Below are 27,079 nucleotides of genomic sequence, written 5' to 3'. Positions count from 1 at the left end.
TATGATGTTTGAACAAATTATGTTGATGTGTTCTCAAGTTATTGTCTAGTAACTAAAATTTGCGAAACAATCTATTTATTGTGACAGTGACCTTTGTAGTTAACCTTTTGACCCCAAATTCAATCCCAAGCTGTGTCATCTCCTATGTTACCATTGTATGAAGTTTGAACACATTCTGTTGATGTGTTCTAAGTTATAGTCTGGAAACTAATATTTTGTGAAACAATCTATATTTAGTCGCAGTGACCTTTGTAGTTAACCTTTTGACCCCAAATTCAATCCCAAGCTGTGTCATCTCCTATGTTACCATTGTATGAAGTTTGAACACATTCTGTTGATGTGTTCTAAGTTATCGTCTGGAAACTAATATTTTATGAAACAATCTATATTTAGTCGCAGTGACCTTTGTAGTTGACCTTTTGACCCCAATTCAATCGCAAGCTGTGTATCAGTATGGATATAATGTAGAAGAAACTCCCATAATCATACAATGGGGAGCAGGTACTTTATTAGCAGGGCAGACAGTTTGCAAAAAATGAAATCAAAACAGAATGATTAAAAATAAATATTTTATTTAATGTTCTTGGTGTTTAATATGGAAACAAGTATTGTCAAAACGATTAGTTCCATTTTAATGCCTTAACATTAGGAAACATTCGTGCATGAAGAGCTGCTTAAGCTTTACTAACAAATGGGAAAGTGTCAGGGTAAAAGGGAGATAAAGATAGCAATGTTTACACGACAGGTTACCACTATCAGATATTCTAATTTTAGTACCACTATAAATCAACATGTTTTCATGGCAATTTAATTTGTGATTTACAGGTAAAATGCTCCTTCGTATATGTATTTGAATTTTTTCCCCCTGCGCTTTATTTTTGCAAATTCTAATCGCCTACAACAAATATAAAAATAAATCACATGAAAATAAGCTGGTTTATAGTATATTTGTTTCTCATTTATCAAAGTAAAGTATTTCTAACTTCTGACATTTGACTGTAATACGAGTAATATACTTACAGATATATATGGGATCTTACATGAGTGTTCATTTCATAGGAGATTTTATGGAACGAGTCTAACAAGTTTTTATTTTTGCGAGCCTTGCCAAGCAAAAATTAAAACTTCGAGACATGTTTTATAAAATCTCATATGAAATGACCTCAAATTAAAGACACTTTTTATCACATAACTACAAAAGCCTATATTTCAAAGAAAAATGTATTGCGTAAATCCAGCATTTTGTCTCACCGTCCTGGAAATCCTGACAGCATTTCATTGTTTCTATCTTCAAGTCACAGTTGATTTTCAGCCAATGAAAATCACTCCAGGTCATATTACACTAGTGACATATTCAAAAATATCACATGGGCAAAATCATTGGATATCAGGCGGATTATGTGATAAATATAAATGCGAGTCAAATAATACAAAACATGACTGTTAATGAAAACAGTATCTTATGGGACATTGAGGATGGACAGTAAAACACGAAGCTTGGTGGGAACTATTGATAGTCTGACAACAGAATGGGTACAGTTATATATATCTTCTATAATGAATGACTAGACATGGCTGACTGTAGGCCTGTTTGTAGGTGATGAGGTAAATGTACGAAATCATGGCATCAATAATACCTACTGTAATCCAACTTATATTTCATAAGCGACAAGAAATTGCTGACATTAAAAGATGCGAAAAAGTTTCAAGCAGATACATTAAAATTATATATGACTCTAAATTACGAAATTAAATTGTTGAAAACATGAAATGAACTTTATGTAAAAGTATAATTTTAAAGTTGGTTTACAGTAAATAATACTTTTGAGAAGTAGTCCACAATTGTTTGGAGTACTGAAATCATAGCATTTTCAGATTAAAAACCATTAACAAAACTTAAGTTATTAACAATTAATACTGATAAATAAAAAATAAGAGTGAAATTTGTTATTTGAAACAATATTTAATATTTTCATAGTATAAGTTATCAGTTCATATCTATACATCTGAAGTTCAATAGATTGCATGTTCTGTCTAATTTTAATTTTAATTTTTACATTATCTTTAGGAACAATGTTAGCAACTAGTCATTAATCATTGAACAGCAATATAAACAAATACTTTGTTTTGGCCACAGATATACCTAAGACATGGCAGTCACCATTGAACTTGGTGGGAATTTGACAAAAAGCACCAAAAACACCTTTACTGTAAACACACATTATTCAACAGTAATAATATTTCAACTCATTCTAAAACATGGATCTTACACTAAAATATACTCTCATTAGTTTCTCAATGTCATTAATACAAAAATTATCATGGATGCACAAGTTCAAATTCATTGCTGTGCTAAGCTTGTGTCAAAATATATATGTTTACAGTATTTTCATACGAGTATAAACAATTCTACATTGCATATAATGAAGAGCTGACATCAAGTACCGGTAGTCACCATAACTATTTCATTGATAAACATTCTCATGAGAAAATATTTTAATACAAACAGGCATTTCACTGACATTGTAAATAACTTCTACATGCTTCCTAGAGAGATATACCAAGTTACAGAGTAGATTTTCTGCTAGTAAAAATAACTTTTTAAAACAATTGGCATGATTTAGTGTTACATTGTATTTCTTTTGTGTGTTCATTACAGCTGACTGTAACTTATCTGAAAGATGTGAAACCATAGAAACGTATTGACTAAATCCTGAAACAAGATGCCAAGGGGATGGAAGACAAATATTATTTATCTAGAAAATGAACAACTAAACTCAACATATATATATATATATATAGTACATATTGTCCAATGGCACAGGATAAGATAAATTTATGGAATTACAAACTTTTTTTTTTGTCATATAACTGAAATGATAGTCAAGGAATTTAATATTGGCAAAAACACATGAGAGACATCAACTTAATATTCAATGCTACCATGTTTTTGTCAAAGTTAAATATGTACCGTATATGTAGCCAGGACATAGAGATTCAGTAGTTAAAAATAGTTTCTGGAATTTGTGAAATCCATACTTGATTGACTGTGTATCATTGTCATGGTTCGTACAGATTTTCAAACCAAAATTCCAGCACTTTTCAAGCACTTTTCCAACACCTTTTCTAGATTTTCAAGCACTACTTTTTTCTTCTACATTGGACTCGAAATCAGAATTTTCAAAAAACATGCCTACAATTTTGCAAGCAATTTGTTAGTACAATTTTGTCAGAGTAATTAGATTCAATTACACATTCTTATCAAACAACAAAGTCATCCCAAGTAATGTCTGATTACTGAAATTATGATAAATTGATTGACAACAGAGCTTTTGTCAGTGTTCTGGGAGCATGAAGTTTCAATTCCAGCACTTTTCAAGGATTTAAAGAAAAATTCCAGCACTTTTCCAGCACTGACCCAAAATTCAAGCAATTTTCCAGCACTGACCCCAAATTCCAGCACTTTTCATCTTCTGTACGAACCATGATTGTGTGTTTGGAGCATTCAAACCTCAAACCAGAAAGGTTAAAGTTATCCAACACAAGTTAAAACAAAAAATATCTGAAACACTCCAACTATGATTTCACAACATTTTCTTAAAATTTGTAGTTTGGTAAACTATCTTAATTTTCATCTTGAAATGAGTTTATGAAATATTTCATACTAAAAGTTCAAATGGATATCATTTTTCATACTAAAAGTTGAAATGAATATCAAGATTCAGCACATTTGAGACCAGGTGTTTCCACACACCTCTCCACAACCAGGTAATAACTGTATACTCTTATAACTAACAAATCAACATCTTTCCTTTAATACTCGGTTAAACTAACATGTTATCACACACATTCCAACCATTAAGTCTGTTTATTATGCTTATTTCACACAAGCCACATGTCATTTATCATTTCTTGCACCATTTTTATTTCAATCCTTGAGACAATATAAATGATCTGAGGGTCAAACATCCATTCCTTCTAAAACCTGATGATAAAGGGGACATAATCTATCTAAGGAAGCAAATAGCGGCTTTTACTTTTGGTTATTAATGTGAATTATACCGGTAAATTTTGATTATAGGGAAAAATTATGAAGTATATGACAAACATTCATACAAATAGAGCCATTTCCCTTCCATTTGAAAAAAAAGATGATCAATTTGTGTATTTTCACAAAAATGTCATTGAAATAAACAAGTTTAATCTAAAATTGAAAAAAAATATTCAGGGTAACAAAAGAAACTGTTTAATTTAAGGTCCTTTTCCAAAGGCTGAACTAAAGAAAAAAGGGTGAACTTAAAAATTAATATTAACTTTTAGTAAAAAGTATTGAATACTAACTCGGAGCTACTTCTTGTAGCAAACACAAATTTAAAACCAGGAGAAATGTTAATACATGTCTCTATCTGCCAGCTAAATACCTTAGCATACCATAATCACCCTCTCAATCAAACATAATTGAGCACATACAAAAATCCCTCTAAACACTCAACCATACTCTTAAATCTTTGACAAACAGACACATACACATCTTACAAAGATCCATTCAACAACTGGCCTTACAGTATAAAAGACAACTTACAAGCACACATGTACCATACTTTGTTACTAATATCAACTAAACATCCATACACTAAACATACTAAACATCCATACACTAAACATCCATACACTAAACATACTAAACATCCATACACTAAACATGCATTCACTAATCAAACTATCAACCATATCATCAACATTATTCAGGAATGAGCACTTCATTTTTTTCCAACGACTAGAGGCACTGAAAAATCAACAATTATCTGGAACACATTCTTTTCTATAAAAACACTCCAGTTATCGCACCACTCCCCTAAAAACCTCATTCTACAAAAACATGATTAAGTGGAATTATAGCTGAATAATCAAATTTTTTTCTGACGTTGATATAAATATATTTTTCATTGTGTTTCAATGCCCAAGGATGGATTGCAAATGCTTTAAAAGGCCAAGTAATACAAATATCTTATTAGGAAATCTTTAATATCCAACTAATTTCAAAATGCAAAATTTAAATCTTACAATTATTATAATAATGTCGCTAATAACCACTATTTCTTGTTTGATATACAACAAGGCAATATCTACTGTCAGCTGAAAGCTTTTAAATAGATAAAAATCATTGATTTCCTAAACACAATGAACGGCTATAATCATCTTAAAATACTATCACAGTACTGATGTGTATGATAAAGAGTACAATACAATATCATGTAGTTCTCAATGAAAACCCTTAATAACCTTTGAGCCTTGTTGAATGATCTTACACAACACAGTAAACTGTGTTCCCAAAAGCACAATGTACAGCTAAACCCTTACATCACACAAAAGTTCCTCTACCGTCCGAGATACTTTCAGTTGGTCAGATCATATTTCTGTACTGAGGGTATATTAGTTATTCCGGGGATGAACAAAAGACGGAAACCAAGTCATTGGGTTTGACTTCAGCTGCATTATAATACGAAAGTTTAACAAGACATATTTGGATTCAGCTACTGTTTGGAAATGAAATTCAAACTTATGTGTGACCCGGAATACTTGCAAATCAAGCAGCTACACTTTAACCTTACAATATGTTTTTAAAAAGCTATCAAAAGCATGGAACACATTTGGGAATATTGCAAGCTGTCAAACATTTTAAAGACCATCGTCTGTACTGGACTGTACCATCTGTGACTGTAGGGTCGGTCAGCTCATTCCATGTAAAAACATGCAAACACAACTCTGTGGAACGGACCGCTACAAGTAACGGACAAACATAACATGTAATATCACAGTCTTGTTGCTTAGTAACCGGCATCACAGGGAACAGCCATCTTTGTTAACTGTCATCACCTCAATCAGGTTTCAGCTCTGGTCATGACTTGGCTTTCAGGAAAAATGACTGAAAAAAAGAAGAAGATTTAAGATTCATCAAAATCCTATCTGTTAAAAAAACCATCTAACAAGTCCAGCGCTTAGCATACAGGGGGTAGGACAACTGGTTTGCCTGTTATCAGTATAATGTGACCAGGTTAACAACATTGAGCTACAAAATAATCTTGAAAACTGGCTTAACATATGATCTTAATATCTCTATGATGTAGTTTTGTTTTACTGATTTGAATTGGCCAATGTTCAACTAAACACTGTTATAATTAGCCAGTGTTGAATTTTTTGCTTAACTCCATATTGAAGTGAATTTCTTTTGAACTATCAAAATTCAGTTCTCATGATGCTGATTTGATAGTAGAAAACTTTATTTTACAATTAATTAAACAGTACTTGTTTAAACCTACAACCATTGTAACATCAATGACGAGTGAAACTTGGGATAAATTTGTATCAAAATAAAACTTTGGGATATATATACTTGCATCTATATTTGAGACATATATATACATGTACATAATTACACGGAATGCTAATATAAATTGAAACCTTTTTGTGCTGCTAAATAAACTCCATGTTCAAACTGTTAACTATTTAACCATGTGAACAGTGAACCACCTAGTCCGAGTCTGCAAATTAATATAGCTCCCCCTCCCCCATTGTGTATGTCCTGTCTTTATAAATGTGTGTGAGAGAGTAAGTTAAGGCATATAAAATAGCCAACCCTATACTAATGTTTAGTTGTCAAATTCTATACAAATGGATATGGTTGCATGCTTATAAGTTTTAATGTAAATGTATTGTATATGTAATGTGTTGTTGATAGAATTGAAATTGAATAAAAAAATTGTTAAAAAAAATATAATGTGACCAGGTGGGCTGTGTTGCTTGGTGTCTTTGGCAGCCTGCTTCAGTGATATAGCACTATAAAAAGGGCAACAGTTCCACTATACAAGACACAACATGAACATACCGCAGTCTTACAAAATATACACCTCGCACTATATACACGCTACATACATGGGAGGCCGTCCTAACATGACCCTGGCTGTTAATAGGATGTCAATTAATCAAACAAACAAACCCTATCAATCAGTAGTTTTAATATTGGAATACAATGTACACAAATTAATGAAACTAAACTTTCCTACCTGTTAGTAATTGAGCTGACTAAAAGCTTTTGATGATTATTAAATTTAAATCAATCTGACTTTCCATTAAGGTAGCTCCATACTTTTGGTAAAACCCATGTCATTTTTTTCTAATAGGTCTTATTTTCTTGCATTTTTCACGTAGATTTCAAATCTGTATCGAAAAATGGGTGTTCTCGAACTACTTTTTGAGATATTTCAGCTTGAAATATACCATCCGTACAAATTTGCTGGCCGCAAAAAGAAAAATTCATAAAAATATGTTTTCCGTAATATTAGGGTGAATGTAGTCTCAATCCTGTTGATGTTTTGTCCTTAATTTCTAACGATAAAACAATATACAAAACTATTGTATTTTTACAAATGCTAACTAATTTTCTTAATTTCCGAGGACCGTTTCTATACGTAATTATCATGTTTTGCCATGTTTTCGCCCCTAAAAAACCAATGAATAGGCAAATAAAGAAATGAAAACCCATGTCAATTTCACAATATTTGTATATGATATGCTCAAGGTAATATATTTTTCAAATATCATATAAAAACATGGGGTTCTCGATCAAATTTTCACAATTTTGTAAGCTTAAAGTTTGTAACTCACAACCCTACCCCCATTTCATCCAGGACTAAGATTGGTCATATTTGACTATTTTTTTAAAATCATATCACAAAAAACATTCTAAATCAATTCATATGTTTTTGTCATATTTTTAGAATTCCGGAATTTCAGTCCGGACGGGTCCCCTCTTATCATTTATTGCGACGAACGTTACTTCCGGTGTTTGAACGTCCATTCCCATTTACGACAGGGACCGCAAAAACCTCATAGATAGCATGTTATATTCACTTCATTGCTTTTATTTGATTTATTTAATGATTTTAAACATTCAATATTATATGTAGACAATTTTCACCTATTGAAAAAATATCCAAGTGGACTGTCGTAGCGTATCAGAAACCATTCTGGAATTCAAAACAACCTCAGCAGCTTCCGGTTTAGCGTCATATGAATTGGCGCGGTTTTCAAAAGTATGGACCTACCTTAACTTCTTTATTGCAGAGTAATATTGAAGTGCTGTATGAATATTTACAGTCATAAATAAGATTTTAATTAAAAGAATACAAAATGTTGCACTTATTCCAAATAATGTATTACTCATGTATTACATTAGAACACTCTAATGTTAACAGTGTGAGGGGGTGTTGACTTTTAAGTGTGGAGATAATATTAATGCATGCACTCATATGTCATGAACTTCAAAATATTCAAACTGGCAATATTTGTAGTTTTCTTTCAATGTTAAATATGTATTCATTGGAAAGTAAAATGTCAATGACCAATATAATACCCATGAATACATGGAGTTCTTACCTTAAAAAATGCCCTAAATAACTTGCTTTCTGAGTGTAATGCTTGACAAAACTCCTGTGAAAGAAGAAAACAAGTATTAAATATTGAAATCTTAAAGATGCTCCACCGCCGACAGAGCATAAATGATATTCATCATTCGAACAATAATTTATGTTTAATCGTGTATATATATGCCTAATAAACACAAAAAATAATATAAAATAATTTATTTAGCCTTTGGTACATGCGCAATCAGTACTTCATTTCATATAGAATATAGTGCCATGGAATTTTTTCGGGATGCAATTAATTATTTTTCATATTTTTAACTTGAGTAAAATTAGAAGCTCAAACTTTTCAATGGTGATAATGGTGTAAAGTAAGTAACTTTTGTAACAGAAGAAAAATACTAAATCGTCTGCTCCTGTTTTTGATAGTGAAAAAATACCATTTGTCAGCGGTGGAGCATCTTTAAAGTAGACAAACTGAACTTTATAAAATTTCCATACATTTGAATGATTAATATTCTGTAACATGTAAGTATTAGGTCATTTACAGGCTTTATTGACACAGGTTTTATTCTGTCATTTACTTCTGGATGGAACATGTTGGATCAGGCGAAAGAATCTCTAATTACAGGACGTGGGTATTTATCCATATTTTTATTTGATCATTATATGCATGAAGCTGAGGCTAGATAGAAAGCATGCCTTTGTTTCAGTACCTGAGTCTGTGTTGGCGACATCTGAAGCTTGGGTAAATACTCTCGTTGTAAATAATTGACACATTCTTCTCCCTGGAAGTATACACAAGTCAAAGGATAATATCTTCATATACATTGTATTTGGTATCATAAAACTATCAAATAGAAACTTCAGAAAATCATAAACATTTATGTTATAAGATTTATGACAGGAAAATTCTTGGTGCAAAGGAAACATATTATTGTGACTCTACACAATCAAATTCATGTAAAAACTTACTTTCTACAAAGTTACTTGTAAGACATATCTAATTCTCATTTCCATACTTACCCTCTTTTCTAAGATAGTTTTGAGACAAAGTGCACATTCACCAAGAGCCTGTAAGATAAAGATTTCAAGGTCAGCAAGTAATATACAGCTAAGACATCTATCAAATCATTCAAGTCAAATGCAAATATTTCTTAGTGTCAAAATGTCAAATGGATTGAAAGAGAAATTACTTTGCTTTACATGTTATATCGATTGTGTGTGTACAACAATGCTGATTTTCCCCCAGTATGAGTACTATTTAAACTGATGGTCATAACTTAGACTTTTGGAGAACTTACCAATGATGACTGTCCATCATTAAGGTCAAAGGTCGGCTTGAAAGGGGCCATAAAACATGCAGGTAAAATACTGTCGTAGATAAACTCAAGGAATCCTGGGATACTAGTGTCCTGACCTCCTACAATGATAACGTTAAATCTAAATATTAAACAACTGCAGAGTTTGGATACAGAATTATAGACACAGATTCTGTTTCATGGTGAGGAAACATTTTTTGGAAGTCAATGGAACAAGCATAACAAAAATATATCAAACTAAATTTGCTGTATTCCATGGCAGCAACAAAATCAATCAATGAACAAAAGAATCTCTGACATATAATAAGTGCTAGAAAATCAAAGGAAACTTACCCCAACAATCCACTAACTTCCTCAAAATAGAGAAGCACATTTTCTGACTCTGAAATATAGAACATTACACTTCAAATATGACTTTCATTACAATTAACACTAAATGTCAGAAAAGAACTTATTGAATCGTATCAAGATATAAATTTTAAGAGCACAAACTTAATATGAAATTTACTTCAGTCACAACATCAGAATATTTCTTGTTGCGAATGATCTTGAGAGTAAAGAAATTAATAATTTAATATCATAGACAAGCAGTAGAATTTTTAAACTATAAATTAAAATTTCTTTACAGAATAGCTAGATAATCAATGAACTAGTGTGACAGGTTTACCTGGGGGTCGGGTAGGTCTACAGCTCCCTGTACAATGGTCACCAGGACGTCATGCAAATTCTGCATGTCTGAAATCATACAAAAGCTTATTTTTAACATCCATGTTTGGATTTTAAATTCGCTATGGTTCAGTAAACATTTCCTTTTTATATTTCTACATTTAAAACAAGAATTAACTGGAATTCTGAACATAAAAAAAAAAATAAGGGGCACATTTGTTTTTCATTTTTTTTATATAGAAACAGCACCAGTTAATTTTTCATTTTTTTTTTAAGTTAAATAGTATAAAAACAAGAAAGTAGAATTCAACTCCTTTTTTCTTACCTTGATTGCCTAAAACATCCACACTGTTGTTTGACACTAAGGTGGACAAAAACAGGAAGTAACTTCGTCGTAACATCTTCCTCTCTTCGGCAGTCTCCTGGTCGAGGGCATCGGCTGGTGTGGTGAGAGCGTGGTAGATGGCCTGGACCAGGGGCATGAAGACTTTCTGTAGGAACGGGCCGATATCTCTCTGTAAAATGAGGAACACAAGAATGAAGTCACAGTGACCTACTTACTTCAGAATGTCTTATTTCTGATTTCTGTGGGCTTTAAGTCTTATATATTAGTAAAAAAAAAGGTACACAAAGAGTTCAATGGAGATTGAAATGTAGATATACAAGAATCTATATATTAACATTTATATCCCTCTCTGCTTCCTTACTGGAAAATACATTAAGAACAAAGTCTGTCACCTAGATGTATGTGATCACGTATGATGGACTTTTGAGAAAAACCAATTTTTCAGCATTTTGCCAATTACATAAAGTGTATAAGTTTTTACGAGTACATTATGATGAGTACCTTAAACTTCATAATCAACTGATTCATGAGAGGAATGAAGTCATGCAGTTCTTTGGCATCTGGTTTCTTTAATAAATTCTCCATGACGATGGGTACGAATGGCAGGATTTCCTTCTCCATACAGACGACCATTCGGTGGAGATACTGGCGTACCCCTGTCTGGATCTGTTGGCGGTGTGTCGGGGCATTCAGGGCCTGTAGGAAGATCCGGAGAAGGTCTGTAAATGTATCCACACAGCCACATAACTGCATCGTCTGAGAGTTGGAGAAACCTTTGCTGACTCGACTGAAATCAGAAGGACAAATTGTCAGTAGTGTTCAATACGCTAGATTACAAAAACTTATCACTGTTCTTTACTTGTTTGATAGAAAATGTCTCATCACCACAAAATTGATACCACAATATTTATCTTCGGGATACTGATTTTGACTTATCTGATAATGTCATCTCTTCAAACTCCTTACCTAGCCAGTGCCGTTGACATGTTGATGCTGTGAGCATAGGCCAGTTTTCTTCGCTCATCTGTTTCAGCCACAAACTTGGCCAGTAAACCTTCAAATTTGGTGGCGATCGGTGAGAGGAGCTGCTTCATCAACTCCTGCTTTTTCTGTAATTACAAATTGTTAAAATTTTTACCACAAGGACCAGAAAAACAATATTAATCTCTTACATAACTTTTCAGCTTTAAAACACAATATATTTCAATTTGTAGCACTGCTGAAATCTTGATAAAAGTTAACCAATGAAAATGGTGATGTCAGGATTCGAGGATGCCATGCCAAAATGGCGGCTTCCACTGAAATTTTCAGCACATTCATTCTTTTTATATGATACTTATCTCAAGGTATAATTTTTTTAACAACTTCTTATAGTTTCACAAATTTCCTTATATGAAATGAAGTCAAAACACTACTTTGATTTTCTATGTATATATTTATGTCATAAAATAAATATATGAAACTAAGAACATACAGCAAATGGATTAAAATTAAATTCTGTACTGTAATGTTTCAAAGTAGAAGTAAAGTTTTAGCATTGAAGTAAATTTTCAGTATAGAAGTTTAGTTTCAGAGTAGGATTTTACCTCTGGTGGCAGTGTGCTGTTGACAATCAGACTGCCCACTGTCTCGTACAGGAACAGCTGATTTTAGCATAGAAGTAAATTTTCAGTATAGAAGTATAGTTTCAGAGTAGGATTTTACCTCTGGTGGAAGTGTGCTGTTGACAATCAGACTGCCCGCTGTCTCGTACAGGAACAGCTGATTTTAGCATAGAAGTAAATTTTCAGTATAGAAGTATAGTTTCAGAGTAGGATTTTACCTCTGGTGGAAGTGTGCTGTTGACAATCAGACTGCCCACTGTCTCGTACAGGAACAGCTGATTTTAGCATAGAAGTAAATTTTCAGTATAGCAGTATAGTTTCAGAGTAGGATTTTACCTCTGGTGGCAGTGTGCTGTTGACAATCAGACTGCCCACTGTCTCATACAGGAACAGCTGATTTTAGCATAGAAGTAAATTTTCAGTATAGCAGTATAGTTTCAGAGTAGGATTTTACCTCTGGTGGCAGTGTGCTGTTGTCAATCAGACTGCCCGCTGTCTCGTACAGGAACAGCTGATTTCAGCATAGAAGTAAATTTTCAGTATAGAAGTATAGTTTCAGAGTAGGATTTTACCTCTGGTGGCAGTGTGCTGTTGACAATCAGACTGCCCACTGTCTCGTACAGGAACAGCTGATTTTAGCATAGAAGTAAATTTTCAGTATAGAAGTATAGTTTCAGAGTAGGATTTTACCTCTGGTGGAAGTGTGCTGTTGACAATCAGACTGCCCGCTGTCTCGTACAGGAACAGCTGATCCTCTCCTGACATCAGCTGTTGGTAACCATTATCAGGGGTGTTTATCACTAGTAGGCCCTGGATACGCTTCAGGATGTCCTCAAGGAACGGCTGCATGTGTGACCTGTGGTCAACAACAACAGTTGTCAAGGCAACAGTCAGGACAAATATCTCAAATCTAGTCTTTTTTATTTTAAAACTTAACAACAGTAATATCATTTTACTTTTAGTTTTCTAATTGATGATTGCAAATTATTCTATTACTTCAATGTTAATCATTTTGTATATTCCTAATAATTTATATGATTACGCTAATAAATTTAAATATCTTTGCAATAAAAAAGAACAATTTAAATAGATATGTAAACTTTACCTCAGAGACTTGACGAATCTGGAGAAGAGATAAGATGTTCGACTCCTGACTTGTGATGACTGGTGACGAAAACCTCGCTCATCAGTAAAGGCCATCTATCAATAAAGAGTACTCAAGTAAGTTCACAAACTTAATCAATAATGCTGTTCTTTATTTCAAATCATACCACATATATAATCATACTGTCCTTTTGGCATTTTGTAACACATGTAATTATCTTTGCATTCTAGATCAGAGTTTGCCATTGTAAGCTTCTATAGTGCAGTCATTTATCTCCTTATTTGCTGATAAAGTTTTGAATAAATTTAAGTTTACATGCATATCCTTCTATCAATAAATACATGTGTATAAATACAGTTTTTCACATGTATAGTTTACTATGTTTTCAAGTCTATTTTGCTTGTTTCAGTTGTAAGTTATCAATCTATACCTAGGAATCTCAGGACTTACAACAATGTCCGGAATGTGTTGAGGTTCACAGTTAAAGAATTTGTCATATCGCACAACTGTCTCAAAAAACTGGAGGACGACAGCTGTGTGTCCCTGACAACTAACCCGACTGGTCACCAACTGGAACCAAAATGTTAAATCTCTAATTAGCACAAATCATGAATTAATTGACTCTGATCTATCATAAGTTTTATCTTTATAATCATATGGTATATACATTTTGGGAGATATTCTGAACAAACTTGGGAACTGACAATTATAGTCAACACTAGACATGTTTATTAGACAGATAAATAGTTCACGGTCGAACACGATTTTTTTTTAAATCTACAGTTTATATGAAGTATCATTTTAACAAGATTAACAGCCTTGTGACTGGACAGTGATTTAGGAAAATAATTTGTATAACATTACATAATCTTGAGACAAATTCAGAAATTAGTCAGAGATCTTGCTGGATCGAACCTGTGTAAACCTACCAGTCTCATCATCTCCTGTAGAGCTGTGACTTTGTTAGTCTCACCACTGAAATGTTGTCCCTGGGATGCCTGCAGCCAAATGTTACCATATTACATTAACACAGTATGATTGTGCAGTCAAATGTTACCATATTACATAAACAGTGTATGATTGTGCAGTCAAATGTTACCATATTACATTAACAGCATATGATTGTGCAGTCAAATGTTACCATATTACATTAACAGCATATGATTGTGCAGTCAAATGTTACCATATTACATTAACAGCATATGATTGTGCAGTCAAATGTTACCATATTACATTAACAGCATATGATTGTGCAGTCAAATGTTACCATATTACATTAACAGCATATGATTGTGCAGTCAAATGTTACCATATTACATTAACAGTGTATGATTGTGCAGCCAAATGTTACCATATTACATACAGGTATGATTGTGCAGCCAAATGTTACCATATTACATACAGTTTGTGCAGCCAAATGTTACCATATTACACAGTGTATGATTGTGCAGCCAAATGTTAATTACATTACACAGTGTATGATTGTGCAGCAAATGTTACCATATTACATTAACAGTGTATGATTGTGCAGCCAAATGTTACCATATTACATTAACAGCAGGGGTTGTAGTAAAATGTTACCATAGCCCATTAACAGTGTATGATTGTGCAGCAAATACCATATTTTAACAGCTTGATTGTGCTAGTGGAAAAATTTTAGCCATACTAGCCCAGGGCTAAATGACTTTTTTCAAAGTTCATATCTACATTAACGAGTGTATGATGTGCATGCCAAAGGTTACCATATTACATTAACAGTGTATGATTGTGCAGCCAAATGTTTACCATATTTACATTAACAGTGTATGATTGTGCAGTCAAATGTTACCATATTACATTAACAGTGTATGATTGTGCAGTCAAATGTTACCATATTACATTAACAGTGTATGATTGTGCAGTCAAATGTTACCATATTACATTATTAACAGCATATGATTGTGCAGTCCAAATGTTACCATATTACATTAACAGTCATATGATTGTGCAGTCAAATGTTACCATATTACATTAACAGTGGTCGTATGATTGTGCAGTCAAAATGTTACCATATTACATTAACAGTGTATGATTGTGCAGTCAAATGTTTACCATATTACATTAACAGTGTATGATTGTGCAGTCCAAATGTTACCATATTACATTAACACAGTATGATTGTGCAGTCAAATGTTACCATATTACATTAACAGCGTATGATTGTGCAGTCAAATGTTACCAAATTACATTAACAGTGTATGATTGTGCAGTCAAATGTTACCATATTACATTAACAGCGATTGTGCATAACAGTGTATGATTGTGCAGGTCAAATGTTACCATATTACATAACAGTGTATGATTGTGCAGTCAAATGTTACCATATTACATTAACAGTGTATGATTGTGCAGTCAAATGTTACCATATTACATTAACAGCAGTATGATTGTGCAGCAAATGTTACCATATTACATTAACAGTGTATGATTGTGCAGTCAAATGTTACCATTATTACATTAACAGTCAAATGTTACCATATTACATTAACTGTATGATTGTGTGCCAAATGTTACCATTACATTAACAGTGTAGATTGTGCAGCAAATGTTACCAATTTTACCATTTAATTAACAAACAGTGATGATTGTGCAGCCAAATGTTACCATATTACATTAACAGTGTATGATTGTGCAGCAAATGTTACCATATTACATTAACATTATGATTGTGCAGCCAAATGTTACCATATTACATTAACATATTGTGCAGCCAAATGTTACCATATTTACATTAACATGTATGATTGTGCAGCCAAATGTTACCATATTACATAACGTGTATGATTGTGCAGCCAATGTTACAGATTGTGCAGCAAATGTTACCATATTACAAACAGTGTATGATTGTGCAGCCAAATGTTACCATATACATTAACAGTGTATGATTGTGCAGCCAAATGTTACCATATTACATTAACAGTGTATGATTGTGCAGCAAATGTTACCATATTACATTAACAGTGTATGATTGTGCAGCCAAATGTTACCATATTACATTAACAGTGTATGATTGTGCAGCCAAATGTTACCATATTACATTAACAGTGTATGATTGTGCAGCCAAATGTTACCATATTACATTAACAGTGTATGATTGTGCAGCCAAATGTTACCATATTACATTAACAGTGTATGATTGTGCAGCCAAATGTTACCATATTACATTAACAGCGTATGATTGTGCAGCCAAATGTTACCATATTACATTAACAGTGTATGATTGTGCAGCCAAATGTTACCATATTACATTAACAGCGTATGATTGTGCAGCCAAATGTTACCATATTACATTAACAGCGTATGATTGTGCAGTCAAATGTTACCATATTACATTAACAGTGTATGATTGTGCAGCCAAATGTTACCATATTACATTAACAGTGTATGATTGTGCAGCCAAATGTTACCATATTACATTAACAGCATATGATTGTGCAGTCAAATGTTACCATATTACATTAACAGTGTATGATTGTGCAGTCAAATGTTACCATATTACATTAACAGTGTATGATTGTGCAGCCAAATGTTACCATATTACATTAACAGCATATGATTGTGCAGCCAAATGTTACCATATTACATTAACAGTGTATGATTGTGCAGCCAAATGTTACCATATTACATTAACAGTGTATGATTGTGCAGCCAAATGTTACCATATTACATTAACAGTGTATGATTGTGCAGTCAAATGTTACCATATTACATTAACAGTGTATGATTGTGCAGTCAAATGTTACCATATTACATTAACAGCGTATGATTGTGCAGTCAAATGTTACCATATTACATTAACAGTGTATGATTGTGCAGTCAAATGTTACCATATTACATTAACAGTGTATGATTGTGCAGCCAAATGTTACCATATTACATTAACAGTGTATGATTGTGCAGCCAAATGTTACCATATTACATTAACAGTGTATGATTACAACAAACTGTATACTGATTGAAAATATGCTTGTTGTCAGAAAAGATTTCCTAAGCTCAGTAAAGTTGTTACATCAAGTCGTGGGTTTTTGGTAACAATCTAATAATATCAGTTAATAAGCTACATGTTAAAGAGGATATAAAGGGCTAGGAAGGTACATCCAAGGACAGGATGGTATTATTAGTTTAATGTCCTATTAGCAGCCAGGGTCATTGAAGGATGTGCAAGGTTTGTTGATGGAGGAATACCGAAGTACCCGGAGAAAAACCACCGGCCAGCGGTCAGTACCTGGCACTGGCCCACAATGGATTTGATCTCGCCATTAGGGCCCCACCAAGGACAGGAATAGTTTATTATAGATTCCTAGGATCAAATACATGTCAAATGGAGTAGCTCTTATAGTTACAGGTTGGTAATTTCAAATGGTGGTTAATCCTTTAAGATAGAAACAACAGGACTGTTAAAACCATGAAGATTTTATATTCAATGTAAAATCATAATTTCAACATTGTCAATTCAGAAAACTTCTATCATCTATAAACTTTTTCATTCTATATGTGTGCATGCATATCAACATCTAGGGATTACAAAGTTTTACTTACAGTACCAATACTTACAGGCAGCGCCTCTCCGAGTGTGTACAGAAGGAAGATGGCGACCTCGATATCACACACGTCACGCTTCTCCCAGTGGGGCAGGGTCTGGGTGACATAGGTGTGTACAGTCAGCAGAACTAGGTCGCTGTCCTGTTAATCGTAAATCTCTCGTGGTCAGACGAAGAAAATCTTATGGTAAATTCAGGTACTGTAAACATTCTTATTTTGGCACAATCCTCAAAGTTTAGAGCAAAATTAATTGCGAATATGTTTGCACAATGATGAATTTGCACATTTGTAATAAATGTATAATACACAGCTTTACAGGAAATGCAAATTAGCATCATCGTATTGTAGGATTTCTGCTAGCATATCTATGTTCACAGTAGTTAAAACACTTGGAGTCATAGAACATTGTACTAACCAGAGCAGCCAGATTAGTAAAGGTGGTCTTCAGTTGTTTTCTGTATTCCTGAAACATGGCTTCATCCTCTCCCTGTAATACGTACAATGACGACCTTAATACAATTCTTGGTCATAAGATGGCAAGAGCAATTAAAATTTTTTTTAACCTTCATTTGAAAATATACTGTAGCCAGAAATTTTCGCGGTTTGATCTATAAACAAGAAAATCCAACTTCAAGGTCTTTGAATTTTTGCGATATAGTTTTAAGAGTATATATGATTAAACCATGGGTTATTAATTCGCTGATCAAATTTTTGTGATCATATCGATGTTCCGGAAATTGTGAAAAATAATAAACCCTGCATAAATAACCGGCTATATGGTAATGGAAAACTGGAATAACATAGATTCATTTTGTGTCTATTCTAAATATTTATTTAAAGCTAACTAACCTCATGGTCAAAGTTGTAGGACTCGTCATATTTCATCTTCTTTATAACAGTGTATAGCAGCCCCTGGAATGATATGTATAAAGTTACAATTCAATATTCAACAAATGCCACAGTTCTGGTAATAAAGTAAGTTCTTAAGTTGTAATATAGAAATTTATGCATCAAAATTAAGCTCTAATCATCAGGAGAAAATAAGCTTTTATCCAGATTTACAAATCAGAGCATTAACAAGAGATCCCAGAGGGATCTTGGCGCCCACCATTGTATGTTCTATGTTAGTCAAATGAATGATAGATTTTTTTGTTCTTTTCTCTTCTTTCTCTCCTCATTCTAGTTGCATTATCATTCAAACAATCAGATAAAAATATGGACAAAGTCGTTACCATTCATTTGATGTGTGTGGCATATATTTGAAGCATTTGTCAAGAAAGTGCAAAATAAAATTTGATATGTTAATCTTGAAAATTGCAATATAAAACTTCAGGATTCACAAATCATTATTGTAAGGATATAAGTTTCAGAGTCAGAAATAATTTGTTACAAAGCATTGTTATCAGATTGGTGGACAACCACAAGGGGTTAACTCCGTTGAAATACTATTTGTCAAATTGACATGCTCTGTCATTCAGAGAATAGTCAACAGTTACAACACATGAGGGCAGGTTGATATCTAATCTAAACACTAACTTGTCCGGGCATGTGTGCTGATCTTTAGTATTGTATGTTTCCTTGTATAGCTGACAAGCATACCGAGTATTTCACACTGTTCACATCATTTTCCAAAATCCAAGATGGCTGCCAGGTGGCCATCTTGTTTTTCAAATCAGCCACAAAATTTGTATGGCACAACAAGGGACCAAGGGAACCATCCATGTGAAGTTTGAACAAAATCCCTTCAGTAGTTCTCAAGAAATAGCGATAACTGACTTCAACTGCCAAAATCCAAGATGGCTGCATGGCGGCCATCTTGTTTTTTCGATCAGCCTCAAAATCTATATGGCACAACTAAGGACCAATGGAATCCTCCATGTGAAGTTTGAACAAAATCCCTTCAACAGTTTTCAAGAAATAGCGATAACAAACTTCAACTGCCAAAATCCAAGATGGCTGCTAGGTCTTGTTTTTCCGATCAGCCTCAAAATCTGTATGGCACAACTAGGGACCAATCAGATCCTCCATGTGAAATTTGAATAGAATTCCTTCTGTAGTTCTCAAGAAATATCGATAAAAAACTTCAACTGCCAAAATCAATGATGACTGTCTGGCGGCCATCTTTTTTTCCCAATCAGCCACAAAATCTGTATGGCACAACAATGGACCAAGGGGACCCTCCATGTGAAGTTTGAACAAAATCCCTGCTGTAGTTTTTAAGAAATAGTGATAACAATCATTCCATTCTTTACGGACGGACGATGGACAACGGACCACGGACGCAGGGCGATTTGAATAGCCCACCATCTAATGATGGTGGGCTAAAAAAGCATTCCATAATTTGTGACACATAACAAGAACAAAGGACTGCGAACTCTAACAATTTGTTAATTAGCCAGAAATTATAAGAGCTAGCTGATTCTGGCCTTTGTTGAGAGACTGGAGAATGTTGTTATGTTACAATGGTACATATATATCCAGGTAATATGTGTACCTCCATGTTCTGGCACTGTTTCTGACTGATAGGCTTCATCTGTTTGAGGAGAGCTATGTAATCCTGTGAGAACTGTGTCACTCCACTGGACACATCGTCATCCTCATCACCAAGGAAACGGAACATGAGTGGTACCTTGTTCTCTAGGGCCTGTAGAGCTATCTCAGTAGCCTCAGTGTCTCCACTTTTGGAAAGTCTGCAGACAAGCAAACATGTATTAATATCAATCTATACAATGCCACTTAAATGATATTCAGAACAATATTGAGAAGAAAGTAATACAAACTTTATATTCTAAATATACATTTCTCACAAGGATTTACAGGAGAATGATATATATATGATAAATGTACATAATTATTCAAAGAAATCTTCCAACTAGGACAGAATCTCCAACAGAAAATCTAATGCATCCGATTTTCATTTATTAATATCATATGTAGAGAAAGCAATTAAATGGAAATTAGACATATATATAATTAAAATAAGTTAAAAAATGTTTTAATATATACATGTTTAAAATTTTCTAGCCGTATTTAGCGTATACTTGCTTGTTTTGCTTTTATACTTTTTCCTAAGGTTTTGTTTGATTCTTACTTTTGCCAGCTCAGAATAAGGTTGACTCCGATACCATTGATAAGCTTTGACAGTTTGGCCATAAAGTCACCTTCCTCATCCTGTCAACACAAAATATTTCTGATAAATCTGGACATTATTAACATATCAGCAACTATAAACCCTATAAGATCAGTTTACAATTATTTAAAATGTTCACAGATAATAATGATAACTTATTTTTGAAAACAAAATGAAATTCTGATGAGTATTAAAATTAGAGCTTTATCTTCATCTTAATTACTCCATGTTCCTAGCAAAGCATTAAGTACATGCACAGAGATATTCTTATAATTCATTTACCCACAAAACTGAATTTTTAGTGAAGAATGTTAAATTTCAATCCTTGAATATTTGATTTTGTGTAATTGTAGAATAGAATACCTCTGGTGGGTTTAGAATCCCCTGACTCTCCAGAACACTTGTGAAGGACTCGACCAGTTTGGTTTTAGCGATGGAGTCCATACCCTTATTAATGATATCTAGGATACAGTCACAGGCACTTTCTCTGAGCAGGGGTTGGGACATGAAGCGGAGCAGGGCCGCCACCACCTTGTCGTTAGCGATCAGATTAATGTCTATCCATGAGACATACTTCCCGACGACTTCAAGACACATACAGCAAACTTCTGGGTTGGTAGATTGGTAGGTCGTCTGTGTAATGTTCAATTATATCTATACAAAATGTTCTGTACCACTGACTAGTAGCACAAGTCAAGTACATGTAATGTTTAAACAGAAACATACTTGATATCCTATAGGATACTAGGATATAGGTCGTTGAGATTTATTTATATATTCTTCCTCATCGATTGTTTATATATTGTCTCTAAGCAAATGACGTCATTAACTATGACGTCATAATACGTCTTCAATAAACAGTCTGAAGAGCTCCCTTGAATGGGGCATACATGTATATAGCGCTCACGTAACTAGTCAGTATAGTTATTTTTTTTCTTATAAATTTCGTCCGTAAAGATTTTTCTTTCTATATATATATATATATATATATATATATATATATATATATATATAATGATCTGTATTGCTTATTAGTCGCATAAGTCAAAGACATGGAATGTTTAAACGGATAAATCTATCCAAAACAGTCTGCTCAGTAATACAGAACTTGTTTTGTTAATGCTACATTTAGGTACATAAAGAGATAATTTGATACAGTTACATAAGTATTGAAACTTTGACAGTTATTGATAGTAAACTCTGTTTAAACAATTACATATGAAATAAAAGTGAACTGAAGTAACACAAAGTAACTTCTCACAACAACTTACCATGATCTGATACCAAGTATCCACTAATTGAGGTATACACTGGTCTCTCATAGTGTCTTTGATCAAAGTGTTCCTCTGGATTTCCTGAAAAATAAATTTTACAAGATGACTTCCATATCTGAAACAATGGACATTTCTCCCAGACAATTCATAAATATTTATTTTTAACTAACTGTCTTAAATATTCCAGGTTACACAATGTAGAAGATCAAACAGAATGTGACCTAACCTGACTGGTGTGGACAATGTCGCGGTCCACTACCTCGCTGTCGATAGCGAGGAAGATCCTCAGATAAATATCCACCAGGTTTGGGCTGGGAGTGAGGGCCTGGGACAAGTCGGAGAAAAAGCTTGGCCAGCGGTGAGGATAGTCCACAATAAATGCTAGAGATATCACCTGGCCCATCTTATTTCTGATAAAACTCCTGTCAGTGACAGCTGATGATCCCTACAAAATAACATTACATATGTTAAACTTTTTTTTCCGAAATGTGTTTATGTACTGTACATTATGTATTATATGTATCAATATATGAATAAAATACTGTTTAAACTAACACTACACATTTCAAATAGAGGTAAACTCATTCTTAGCATGGATATAACATCAATCAACTTTACATCAACATGATTTTAATGTACAAGACATTCTTGATTAAACAATCATAAAAATATTGTACATGTATCTGTTTTCCAACTGACTGGGGCACTATAACATGTAATAACAAATTGTAAAAGATACATGTAATACAATTTATGGACCTTTGCTGGTGTTATAATGGTAGAATTAATTGATGACTGAGGGCATAGCCCGATGTCATTATTTGATACAAAGATTTATAAATTTTTCTATTAGATATGATAATTATTTTAAAACGTTTGCTTTGTGCAAGTTATATAGAAATACAAGGAGAATGGCTCCACTACATCTTCCGAATAACTCGACATTGGGGTATCGTGACGTCACAATGGCAACATTGACTTGGGAGCGACGTCATAATAGGAATATCGACTTGGGTGTGATGTCACAATTGGGATATTGAGTCTGTATTTCTAAAATTGGAAACAACGAGTCGATATGCTTAATATCACCCTTCATGTGAAAATCGCAGCATATATAATATATGTACTTATTTACCTGAAGCTGGAGATATTGACCAATCATATTACGGATCATCTGCTGCTCCTCCATGTTGGCATTTGCATATCTTAAATACAGATAAAACTTATTTATAAATGTGATTCTACTAATTATTATAAATATAAGCTGTTATCATATAAATAAATACCTTAAACATGCATAAAAATTATTTCTATAATGTCCTAATTCTACCTGGCATATACTGCAACTATCGAAACACAACTTCAATACCCATGCTACAAATGTTTTTTGTGAACATAGAAACAGGTGTTATATAAATGTGGTGTGTATTTCATTTTGATTTAATTTTGTGCCATTGAATTAATTCTTCTATAACATATGATGATTGAGTTTTCTAAGATCAATATGAATTCATACCTTTCCTTCAGGAAGTGTTCAACAACTTGCAGGCAAAAGAATCGAACATGGTCATTACTGAAAAGTATAAATTCACATAAAATAATTAATCATCCTCAATATTTGGTGAATCTGTTAGGAAATAATTATGTTTTTCAGTATATATTATTCATATACAACCTGTTACAGAATATGTACAGCTGTATATCCAAAATAAAATATTGATTGATATATGCTAATACTTTTTAAAAGATTTGATTTTTTGGTATCTTTTTATTTTTCTAAATAAATTTGATGAAATAAATTCACTCACATTTTCAACCACAATTTTGGATGATTTCAAGATATACAAAAGTAATTATGCAAATTCAATGTTCTCCCCAGGATTTTTTCACTGCGCTGTGGTAATTTTTTCCCGTTGCAAACTGCGCGAATAATTTTTTGTGTGCCACAATTTAATTATAATGGCCTAGTGTTATAATTAAAATAAAAAGAACAAAAAATAATAACATTTTGATCTCACTGTCACATTTACTGAATCCAGATTAATTGCATTTAAAAATTATTAGAATTATTCAAATTTTTAAATTAAAATTATTTTAATGTGTTTCACAATTCTAGATTATTATGGAATTAAATGCACCCATCACTATTTGTGTATTTAAAATATTTAAAACAGACTGTAGTTACTGTATGGTATTGTAAATATAACTTTTGAGAGATAAAAAAAATATTGATAAAACACTGCATGAAAATTTAAGAATTTTTTAACACATATCTGTACAATTTTATGACATGTTTATTATCATCCAATTAGGCTTAAAATTTACAAATTACAAATTACCCATCTGGCTCCATTATTACAATTACCTAACGCCAAAATGGCGGCCATTTCGGTTGCAAAGTTTGTGGTATCTTTCAGCAGTATGACATTAAAAACGTGAGTACATCATTTACAATTGCAGGCAGTGTTTGTTTTTGGGATGATGCTCACTAGCTATAATCAAAACATCTGTTGAAAAGGTGTCAGTTTGTTTCCTAAACTGCCGATGTGCTGTACTTCAGTTACGTCGCCGTAGCTCACATGATTGAAAGTGATTTGATCAGTGATTTCTCCTCTCTCTAGCTGACCTATATCCCCAGACTGCTAAATAGTACAAGTGAGGTGTTGGTAAGGGAGTAGTCACACCTCTTTTGTTTACTTATCAATGCAATTTAACAGTACAATCTGGCTGGGCACCCCTGCGGATCACAAGTAATCAACACTGTCACGGTCGTAAAAATGGGCCCAATCACATGGCATAGCGGCATGACAGACATCGTAAATTTATAAGAATACTACTTGTCAGGTAGCAGGAGGGATTTATTATGAGGTTTATATTCAGTAGACCTACTTGGAGAAAATGGGGGTCTGATTTATTGATGTGCAACGGGAGGCCGAAAGTGCGCTACGGAAGAAATTCCCGTGCAACGGCTCAAAATTTCCACATAACGGGACCGTTATGCAGAAAGGGCCTGGGGAGAACACTGAAATTAATTGTGAACATAGGCATTAGTTATTTTACAATCAACAAGATTTTCTTTGGAGTTTTGACTTTAAGGGGTCACATACTAAAATATGGGAGTATATTTACATATAATCTATACTTTTGTAAATTTTGAAAGTTAAGAATGATATACAGTAAAACATAGTTATAACAAACCTCGGGAATTGAACCAACCCAGGGATCAATCTTACTCTGTTTTACTAATTCTTGGGGCAATAAGTCCATTGTGTCCTGCATCAGGTAAACCCTTATAAAAGCTATCAAGTCATACAAACCTGTTGTAGTGTGGATTCATAAAAGATTCTGCACACATTTTCCATCCATCATCAACCGACTTCAGCTGCTCAAAATATTGCAAAGCCTAAAAAAAGGGAAAATTTTCTCAATAATATCATATGAAACTATAGAGTGTTATTTCACTAACGACATTACGTAGAGCATGTAGTATATATTTTACTAAAGACATTATCAATGAATTTTTATCAATTATCAGCAGATAAGTCCTGTTGATTTTTTTCTTCTATTTATTTATAATCTTGAAATAAAATTGATCTGTCAATGATTTCAAATGACCAATATATTATCATTGTATGACTGAATTCTTACCCTGGCCTGAGTTTGGCGGTCTGCAGCAGGACTCAGGCCACTAAGGGCGTCCTCGTCCATGCTGAAAATATACTGACACGCCCACTCTCTATTGTTCTCCAAGGACCTGGTGTGGTACACCTGTTGATTATGATACAGTCCTCCAGCTGTACATACTGCAAAATAAAAAATATAGCTCAATCAGTTGAGGGCTAAACTAATATTAACCAAATGACCCGAGTGTGACACCTAGCTTAAGTTGATCTATTTTAATCTACATCAATCATAGAAGAAAAAGAATATCAAACATATGAAGACTCGTACACTTTCTGCTTTATCAATATGTGTGTTCAGTAATCTCTTTGAGCTCTTCTCTAAATCTGGCCCATTACAAACATTTTCTATGTAACAGTCAGTTGACAGTATGTATCTATTTACACTTTTATTCTAAAAAAATAACTGTTTTGAACACAGAAGTCTGTGAATCAGTCTGTGAATCAGTCTGTGCGTATATACCGACTGATTTGATACAAACGGTATGCCGACAACTCCTCTGATAACAAATTTCAAACTAACGTTAGTGAGATTACCACCGTGTCCAAAACTATTTTGCCACAAGTAAAAAAAGAAGGAGCTTAAAACACCAGTATTTCCTTTTTTCAATTGATGTCACCTACAATTATTTGCACGTGAAAAATGGAGTCGCGGTATAAATAGTAATTTTATCCAAAAACCATTCGGAAAATATAAACAAACGCAACCATAACAAATCGAATCCTAAATCATAACGGACCACTATAGCTAAATGTCACCGCCATTTTCGGCTTCTCGTGTCGATCCCGTTAGTGTTGTGTTCCATACTCGTCTGAAAATACAATGTGATGCAACTCACCTCAATACCAGCCTATTTAAAGCTCAAATCTATTTCAATCAGGCCGGCCACGTTTCGTCATCAGGCAATCGCCATCTTGAATTTGGAGATCGCGTCCATACGATATTAT

At 33.4% G+C, this 27,079-nt stretch overlaps 1 protein-coding gene across 3 annotated transcripts; it reads right to left on the bottom strand.

Annotated features, from left to right (window-relative positions):
* Positions 1-552: 552 nt before the first annotated feature.
* Positions 553-27,063, bottom strand: LOC138304863 (exportin-T-like). Of its 3 annotated transcripts, none has more exons than XM_069245195.1 (27): positions 26,971-27,063; positions 26,100-26,254; positions 25,769-25,854; positions 23,968-24,024; positions 23,587-23,656; positions 22,678-22,896; positions 22,449-22,532; positions 21,541-21,810; positions 21,139-21,218; positions 20,542-20,737; positions 18,897-18,959; positions 18,463-18,534; positions 18,045-18,188; positions 14,396-14,464; positions 13,917-14,036; positions 13,467-13,561; positions 13,052-13,217; positions 11,724-11,866; positions 11,259-11,544; positions 10,737-10,926; positions 10,413-10,480; positions 10,079-10,127; positions 9,728-9,846; positions 9,450-9,497; positions 9,140-9,211; positions 8,437-8,490; positions 553-5,926 (listed from the first exon to the last, which is right to left on the bottom strand). In XM_069245195.1, exons 2-27 carry the CDS (start codon positions 26,157-26,159, stop codon positions 5,900-5,902), a joined length of 2,907 nt encoding a protein of 968 aa, XP_069101296.1. In that variant the 5' UTR covers positions 26,160-26,254; positions 26,971-27,063; the 3' UTR covers positions 553-5,899. The 3 variants fall into 3 exon arrangements, with proteins under 3 accessions (XP_069101296.1, XP_069101294.1, XP_069101295.1); XM_069245193.1 differs by lacking the exon at positions 26,971-27,063 and adding an exon at positions 26,872-26,949; XM_069245194.1 differs by lacking the exon at positions 26,971-27,063 and adding an exon at positions 26,872-26,949 and having other exon boundaries at positions 18,060-18,188.
* Positions 27,064-27,079: the final 16 nt, after the last annotated feature.

This window comes from Argopecten irradians, chromosome 12, assembly GCF_041381155.1.
Source record: "Argopecten irradians isolate NY chromosome 12, Ai_NY, whole genome shotgun sequence".
NCBI lineage: Eukaryota > Metazoa > Mollusca > Bivalvia > Pectinida > Pectinidae > Argopecten > Argopecten irradians.
The sequence above is the reverse complement of the archived record's forward strand: the minus strand, read 5'-3'. Positions and strand labels throughout refer to the sequence as shown.

Coding starts and splice junctions, on each gene's coding strand:
- LOC138304863 (XM_069245193.1), bottom strand. CDS start 26,896: ATGGCGGTGACATTTAGCTATAGTG. Junction 21,811..22,448: donor ATACTTGGTATCAGATCATG/GTAAGTTGTTGT, acceptor AACATTACACAG/ACGACCTACCAATCTACCAA. Junction 8,491..9,139: donor TGTCGCCAACACAGACTCAG/GTACTGAAACAA, acceptor CTTCTTTCACAG/GAGTTTTGTCAAGCATTACA.